The sequence below is a fragment of the Propithecus coquereli genome, unplaced genomic scaffold (genome assembly GCF_000956105.1).
Source record: "Propithecus coquereli isolate 6110/MARCELLA unplaced genomic scaffold, Pcoq_1.0 Scaffold324, whole genome shotgun sequence".
In the NCBI taxonomy this organism is placed as follows: domain Eukaryota; kingdom Metazoa; phylum Chordata; class Mammalia; order Primates; family Indriidae; genus Propithecus; species Propithecus coquereli.
The window spans coordinates 437,421-446,777 of NW_012148886.1; the positions used below are offsets into that span (position 1 = coordinate 437,421).

Here is a 9,357-nt window from a genome sequence, read left to right on the forward strand (position 1 = left end):
CAGGCAGTTATAACATTTTAGATAAATTACTCTTGTAGTGAGATTTCTATATTTACTTTTATTACAAAGGTGACTATTACTTACATTTTATAAAATGCTGCTTTATATGCATTATGGAATTTTTCAAATGTACTTTAAAGCAAGAACAATGTGTTTTTAGAGTCTTAGACATGCCATTTACCTACCCTTCCTTGAGGCCATTGAGATATTGGGAGAAACTGGTTTAAAAGCCATCATTGCAGGGAATGGATAATCTATGTTTGCATGCTTTTTTTACTTCTAATTTTACTTTTTCCTCATACTACTAAGAAAAATCACTAAGATATGCTTTGAATAAAAATAAGTGCAGCTGTGTTTGTTTCAATGACTAAATTCACCAAGAGCTGTAGGTTTGCACTGATGGAGGCATGATAACCCATTTGGGGAGAAACGTTCATTCTCTCACAGCGGAGGGAAATGAAGAGGGAATGGTGCTCAACATTGGAAGCTTTTCAGGGTGGCGCATCTGCACGTGCATAATCCAGGAAAGCCAAGAGGAGGGAAGCATGAGGGACTGCTGAGGCAAAGAGCCATGTCCACTTTTTCACACACTTGTATTTTAACATTTGACCCTTTCACTATTTCTTCTCAGTCTGCAGAATCAGTGTGCTGCCTTTGAAAGTAACAACTTACAGCAGTGACTCTTCTATATCTGTTCTAACAACAAATTGTTCTACAGCAATTGTGATGGTGGTTACATGCCCTATGTATATGTCAAAATTCACAAAACTGTACACTTAATAGGATGAATGCTACTCTATGTAAATATCTTCATTAAAAATTTGTATCTAGTAACTATATATGTGTACACACACAAATGATTGTCAATGTATGCATACACAAATATGTGTATATTCAAAGCCTACATTTAGTTATTGCTCCTCGCTGTAACAACAGACAGATAAAATTTTACTTCCACACTTTGAGGTGGATAATTTAATAACTATTATTTTTTATAAAATACCTAGAGAAGAAAGATTTTAGTTTGGCAGAACATGTTAGCTTATTATCTTTGAGAATGTGACTAAATTTTTACTGTATTATTGTGTAACCCAATCTTCAAGCTGAGATTTAGCATATCATTTAAGGTATACTAACAGAGATTTAATACATCTTTTAAGTTATTTTTCTCCTAGAGATTTACAATGTTATAAAGAAAATGCATAGTTATAAAATAAATACATTGCTCATTGCATTGTATTTGGCTTTAATTACAAACCCTTTGAAAGTAGGAACCATAACATCTATAATTCCACTTCTTTCCATACTCCCAATACAGTGTCTTTCAAATACTAGATTCATCCCAAAATAGTTATACTACTGTGTAAAGTAATAACTTAAGGTAATAGGGGTGTAGTAAGCAGTGCTCTGCAATATATGCTACTAGAATTTTTTAAAATAATATGGATTGCATTTAAAAATACCCCAAATGTTCTGACGACACAAACTCTTTAAATTCTTCAGAAGTTTCTTTAGGATGGGCAGGTGACGTGGTATCTCTTAGTATGCTTGCAATTTGGATGAAACCATCAGAAAGCCTAATTAGCAATGATTTCTACCTCAAACCTGAAGACAATTAAACAGACCATCATACTTTAAAACTTATGCCTTTATAAGGTGCGCATTTCTTTCCCCATTTCTTGATTGTCTCTTCACCTTGAGAGCAGATGAAGCAAAACATGAAAAAGCATTGTTTTAAATTTGAAATATCAAATTTAAACTTTATAAATTCTCTCATAGAATTTATCAGCACTACAGCTGATAAATAAATCAGCACTACCGCTATAAAATGGGCTGGCATTTCTCCAACTTCTAATTTTTTCCACAGCCCATGAATTTTCCAATGTGGGATCTATTGATTTTTCTGGTCTATAATGTTCAGTATGTATTACCCTAACATAGCAACAAAACTTGAATTGACATGACAAATTTAGTTAATAACAACATGCATTATTATCAATGAAATTAGAAGCTCAGAGCAGAATCATGTTCTGAAAGGTAAATATGTCAAGATTGAGCCAGTTCTAAAAAAAAGTACTTGAGATTGAATGTGCACTGTAAATACTGAAATATTTTAAAAGCCCAATATACGGACCTTATTAAAAAATGGGAAATTGAAATAAAGATTCTGAACAGCGGCACAGCATTTGTTTCTTAACCTTTGTGTGTTTAAGCTACCTTACATCATTCCTCACTAATGCAATTTCTACCATTAATGACTCAGTGACAAAATGCAAGCCATCAACAATGCCAACCAAGACTAATGAAGACTGTTTGATGATTTGCTTAATTATGAACATGATTTATCACTGTGGATGGACTTACTAGTGATCTGTGCCATATCCTTTTGTCCTGGTGAAGCCTACAGATGTGGCCACTACTAGTGCTGGTAAACCTGTAAGAAAAGCAATGCCACACTTCATATTCAGCTATAACAACTGTGCATATTGGTCCAAAAAAGCCAGGACAAACTCCAGATGCTTAAATCAGAGCAACTACCTTTGGACGAATCACTTAACAAAGTACGTTTCCATTGCAAAATTTCTTTCATGTACAAAAACACAACAGTGACACCTGAGTTTTTAACTTACTATACTTCTCTGATGTTGCTAGGTTACCACCACATTTGACATGGGTTTAAAGGGAAGTAATAAGAGAGATTTAGTATATCTTTTAAGTTATTTTTTCCCCAGGGGTTTACACTGTTATAAAGGAAATTTATAGTTATAAAATCAGAAAGGCAAAAACTGGATGTTCTGGAGTGATGGAAAATCACTGAAGTGGAACATTCAGTTGGCCACATATTGATCCACATCAAGTTGTACTTATAATAAGATGGAAAAATAAATATTATCAGTTAGCCATTTCTTTATAGTTTACTTATAATAACAAGAATGTAGAAACGGGGAATTCAATTACCGTCATACCTGCACCTATTCTGACTTAATGTCTTTTTTTAGTTTATTTTTATGTGAATCACACTTACCTCAATGGAACCTCCCTATGCTTTGGTAAATAGAGCTCTGTCTAATCTATGCTGTTGAAAGTTTTTTTTAAGTTTTGGTCATGCTTTTTTTCAGGAGCATCATGTTTGCTTTTTCAGATTGAAAAAGCCATCATCTAATCATCTTGCATTCTCTCGGCCCATCTTCTTTCTTCCTGTCACTTCCCATCCTTCCTGCTGTTCTCTCTTCTGTGAGTCTGCTGCAGTGACATCACCTTCCTTCAAGAGGCTTAATGACAAGAACTATGGAGGATATCTCAGAGGGACACACCGTATTTTTGAATAAATGCTGGTGACCATATATAGCATAAATTATATTAATATATATAATTATATATAACTATATATGATATATGTAATATACATTCTCTTCCTGTTCTTCCTCCTCTTCTTCATCTTCCTCCTTCATATATATCATTTGTTGACTTTTTTGATTGACTGGACCAAGTTCATCAGAAAAAAAATATTCTCTCCTGGATCATAACTGAAAAATTAGTCTTTTTTTCATACAATCTGGATTAATTTTTTTTCTAAATTCATTATGTTGCACTTGTCCATAATGACACTCATTTGCCACAATTCTGCCCCCCACAGACTTCCTGGTAGTCTAGAACCATCAGTTTAGCTTTTTGATACCCACAGTAGTTTATTATTAGCTGTCAACTTGGAGACTAGCTGCAAACCCTCTCCTCAAGATCCTTAGCAAAAATTTTAAATAAGGTAGTTACTAATCCTGCAAATCACCACTCTTTATTCTTCATCAAAAATGTGTTCCTTTACCTGCATTTTCTATTTCTTGGACCTACAGTACAAGTCATGATTCATGACAAAGGTGTCCCTTGATTCAATACTAGCTCAGCTTTAGAAAGTCTTTGTCATGGCATCTAGACAAAAGTTTTACCAAAGTCTAAGCAAAACACATCTGTGAACTTTCTTCTTAACTTCTTACCCACTTGCCTAGCATAAAGTTTTATTTAACACATTAGTTATACACGATAGACTCTTGCTGAAACCTGACGGGTAATCTTTAAATGTTCTTGATCCTATTTTTCCAGCATGAATGATTCTGGTATTGTAATGAGTCCACTTAATTGTAGTTTCCCAGGTTCTCTCTAGCATCCTGTTCTCCAGTTTCCTGATACAATAAGTATTTGTTACATAGTTGGTCTAATTTTCTAGGGGTCCTTTAAAATACAAAGGTAAACGTGAAAAATATTTCTGAAACTAGTTTCTTAAATTAACTAGGCTATCATTAGAATTGGCTCTATGGTATAGATTTTTGAGATGTCCAAGTCATGAGGTAATTTGAGAGAAACTTTTCCTATTAATGGAAACTTTTCCATTAAATAAAGATTTAATGAATTCTTAGTCTGTAAGCAATTCTGTTTCTACTTTTGAGAAACCCACTGACTAGCTGCAATGACTAGTCTTACTCTACATGGGTTTCTCCCTGTGATATTTATTCCTTAATTTTTTTGAGAATTCTTGCAATGGAATCTCAAAGTTTTCTTAACAGGGAGTACATGCCTAGTGAACCATCATGCTGTGGGCTCTGAACATGCTAAAACATTTGCATTTTCAGAAAATATTAACAGAGAGCACTTTGTTTTTCTGCCTGTACATATCTCAGGTCTCATCTCACACTATGTAGGCATTGTTGATTGCTAACTGAGTAGCTACGTGGCTATTCAATACTTACTCCTTTTTAAAGTTCCAAATGACCAATGAATGTTCAATAATGACCACCCTTATGTATTTCCACTTTCATATATCAAATTAGACACAAAGTAGCCTGGAGATAATCACTCTCTGCTGCTTCATAATATAAGGGTTCAAAGTCATTTTAACAAGAGCATGAAAGGGTATATTAATATGCTTACCCCATCCAAGACACAAAAAGCGTTTCCGTATAAGCCGTGTCCTGATTTTTCCAGTTACAGCCATATATGATTGCCACGCCTCAGTCAAAACCCAACAGAATGAAGCCAGGAAGAAAAAGTGCAAAAATGCAGTGGTGGTTGTACAGATGCTCTGTGGAAACAAACAAAAACAGACTCACACTGAACCTATTTGGGGTGAGTGATCAGGAAATCATGTGTCCTTCAGAGGATTGTTAATTTTTGACTCATTGTTTTTATTTCAAATATCTACCTCTTTTCTAATTTACAGAAATTAGAAACCCTATACTCTTTATGCTGTGTTCAATATCTATGGTAGAAAAATTATATATCCTAATTCCATTTGTGCATTCAGTTTTTTTTAAAGAAGAGAATTCTGAATATAAATTTGAACTCAAGGGAGATTAAAATTACTGCTTTACTGGAATTTTTTCCTTGAAATATAATTAAGAGAATTGTGGGTTGTTTGTTTTTTAGTTTAAGTTACAGACATCTTGCATAATTATTTTGGCTACATTCTTTATTCTTCCTTTTTAACTGATTTTTTTTGTTGTTGTTTCATCTGTGTTGATGTTAAGATTGTATTGCAAGTGCAACAGCCTTTCAAATGGAAAAATTACTTTGCTTTTTATATGTGTGTAATATTTAAGATATAACAGCAAAGTACAAAAATGAGGTTTGGCTAATAGCCTAGTACAAAAATAACATATGTATTTTAAAGTACTTAATACATTGCTTCTCTGTTATTACATTGCAATGCGTGTCTTAATCAAATCATTTGAAAAGCTAATTGACTCACTGGCAGGGCACAGCTATGATTTTATAGATATTTTTCTTCATGCAACTTAATCATTTTGAATGTGCTGACCATTAATTGTAACACATCTGCAAAATATCAGCAGCTTCATTTTGGTAAAGGTTGCTACTTTTTTCATAATTGATATAATTTCTTTGTGTAAATCTTGCTGAAATGCAAGTCTTTATAAACCAGAACCAGTAGCAAAACTAATTTCTTCCTTCATCATTCTCAGTCTTGCTGTTTTCAAAAACTGAAAATGTCAATACAAAGATAGTAGAATTAAATAAAAAAACAAACTCAATACAAAGAAATAAAAATATAACTCCTATCTTCCCACTTCTACCCCAATCCACTGCTCATGCTGAACATCTTATTAGAATTTTTATTTTTTTGGCCCAAATTATTCATATTATTTGTTTATTCCATTGAAATTTGCCAGACAATAATTTAGCTTTCCAGTTTTTCTAATTCTTTAAAAGGAACTTTTGCATGTTTATCTCACCAGGTTGTTTTAATGATGAGAGAGAATGTATAGAAGCTGAGTAGTACTGTGCTTGGTATATAGCAAGTGCTCAACCAATTATGACTATTATCCTTATTATTATAAGCAATGCTAAAAAAAGGTATTACCATTTTTCAGCATGTGGTCCCTTATTTAATGTAGTACTTAGATCTACTTAGCACTTAAGTCGATGCTTACAAAGATGATAAAATCATGGGTTTCTTGAATGCTCTTCCTCATACCTATGCTCCCATCTCAGGTATAATGTAGCAGCTCTAACCACTTGTAATTCCTCTTATACTTGAGGCATTGAGACTCGTTTTTTCCCAAGTTAAGGTTTAAATATCTGCAGGCTTACTGCTTTGCTCATTCTTGATCTGTAGTCCCTGATCTCTATTTGAATTTCAAAGATAACTCTTCTATTTAATATCCAAAGACTATTTACCATTTCCAATTCACATGTCATGTCCTTCCACCAGTTCCCTTCATCTCAATTTTATGTGCTTGCAAAGCTATCCCTTCTTTATTTTAAAACTATCAATAAAGAGTTATATAAAACACTGTAAAAATGTTGAAATGTTAGACTCTAAGTCCTGGATGCATTGAAATGTCATACAAAATAATGAAGTGCACAATGTCTAAACACAGAATTTTTAAAATTTGTTCTCTCTATATTGTGTTTGTTACTTTGGGACTTGCTGGTATTCACTTTAGTTCTAACACAAACTGAAGAACATATAATTTGGGGCTACTGACATTCATTTCAATAATGCATGTCTCTCTGGACAATAATATGGCCACAGCCTGTGGCAGGAAATGTATTGTAACTAAAGAAGTAAGGACTATTTCTACAGGCAGTAGAGTTCGACCATGGCTAGACAAATATTCATGTATGTCTTGAAAGTGCTCCAAATACGAAGGTAAGCTGTCTAAAACTAAAGGATGTGCACATGTGAACCCTAAAGACATCTAAAGTCACAAAACTAACCTTATATGAAGAGTACAGGAAAATCTATGATTTTGAGAAATAGAGAAAGTGAGTCACATTTTGCTTCATCATCATGTGACGAATCAGTATAAAATCAAACACTTAACACAATGAAACACGTGTATTGTTTTGATATGTTTGCTAAGTTGTAACAATGCACGTAGTCTTTTTAAAATATCACTTTTATAAATAGGAATTTTTAAATGAACTTTATGATTTTCCACATATGGCACGTCAACTTCCACAAGATTGGCCTTTCTAATGTTCCAGACTCAGAAGTCTTTGATCTTGTCTTTTACATAACGTAAATCCCACATCAGCAAATTCCCAAAGATTAACCATCCTCAGTACTAGGGCTTTTTTTCACTGAGACACCTCAAACTCTGATCGTCCTTTTCTATAAACAGGCTTATATTTTGGTACCTTTTCAATTACGGATACCACTCGATCCACTGTTGTGACCTCTGGTCTTATAGCTTTTCCTCATGCAGCCTTCACGCATACACTCTTGACTGCCACGATAGCTGAGTGCTCACAGTTCACCACTACAAACGTGAGACTTACTAGCACCTCAAGTTCATCATCCAGTTCTGATCTATCCGCTTTGTCAAAACCCAATATGGCCTCATCAGTGTTACAGCTGATGAGTATAATTGACAAATATTGCAAAACTTAAAATGGATTTAAGTTGGCACACAGAGCACTGTTTTTTTTTTTTTTTTTTGAGACAGAGTCTCACTCTGTTGCCCGGGCTAGAGTGCCATGGCGTCAGCCTAGCTCACAGCAACCTCAAACTCCTGGGCTCAAGCAATCCTTCTGCCTCAGCCTCCCGAGTAGCTGGGACTACAGGCATGCGCCACCATGCCCGGCTAATTTTTTCTATATATTTTTAGTTGCCCGATTAATTTCTTTCTATTTTTAGTAGAGACGGGTCTCGCTCTTGCTCAGGCTGGTTTCGAACTCCTGATCTCAAACAATCTTCCTGCCTCGGCCTCCCAGAGAGCTAGGATTACAGGCGTGAGCCACTGCGCCCGGCCCAGAGCACTGTTTATACCTGTCACCCTCATACCCCCGACACTCCAAATCCTTAGAGACAGCAGACAAGATTTCTCAAAATAACCGGAAAAAAAAAGTATAAACTACTAGAGACTGTGAGAAATCCCATAAAAATGAAGGCATATGAGAACAGATTAAAGATGGATACCATATCCCAAAGCTAGATGTTAGGAGCAGGAATTAAGACATGGAAAGTAGAGAAGAGTTAGGATACATGGATGACACAGCAGTTCTGATCTATGTTTAAAAGTACTTCCCAAAGGAAGAGACAGAGAACATCGGGGGAAAGATAGCATTTAAAGAAAGAACATGGGGAAATAACTCAGCACTTTAAAAATTCTTCTGGCTGTGGGATAAAAATGAAACACAAGCACACAGAGATATATTGTGATGAAATACATGAACATTGAGAACAAAGAGAAAAATCTTAAAAGCTGTCAGAGAGAAAAGAAAGATTACTTACACAGAAATAAGAATCAGATGACATCAGATTCCTTGTGAGCAACCCAGGATACAAGAAGGCAGTGGAATAATATCCTCAATGTTCTAAGGGAAAATAACTTTGAAGATAGAATTCTACACTCAGCCAAACTATTATTAAAGTGAGAGGCTGAAATCAAAATATTTTTAGAATTGAAAGGAACTTTGAAGTTTATTACCTCAAGACGCTCTCTGAAAGAATTGCTAGATGATATACACCATTAATAAGAAGAACTTCAAAAGCAGGGAATGAGATAAAAGATGTGATCAATATTAAAAAAGTAATAAAATCTATTAAGTACAAATAACTGTTTAATGTACACAAATATAAATATAATTGTTAAAATATAGCCACCCGGATATAAAACGCAAAATAATATCTGGGAGGGTTAAAAGATGAGAGGGATGAGTGTTGCAAGGGAGCGGAGGAAAATAAAAGTATTCTAAGCCTTTTTGGTGTTTTTTGTTCTCAGGGATATTAGAGATACTGATTAACTCAAGATGATAGAAAAATACATTTGAACATTTATGGTAAAAATGTTAAAGTAATGATAAAAAGTAGAAAAAGTAATATATTTTTAAAATAGAAGA

The 9,357-nt window shown here is 34.2% G+C and overlaps 1 protein-coding gene across 1 annotated transcript in view; it reads right to left on the reverse strand.

The window, feature by feature from the left end:
- The window catches only part of ADGRB3 (adhesion G protein-coupled receptor B3), an 871,792-nt gene that overhangs the window by 59,587 nt on the left and 802,848 nt on the right, over positions 1-9,357 (reverse strand). Inside the window, 2 exon segments of the mRNA XM_012650418.1 lie at positions 2,078-2,103; positions 2,365-2,434. Of these exon segments, the coding sequence (XP_012505872.1) occupies positions 2,078-2,103; positions 2,365-2,434 (96 nt within the window).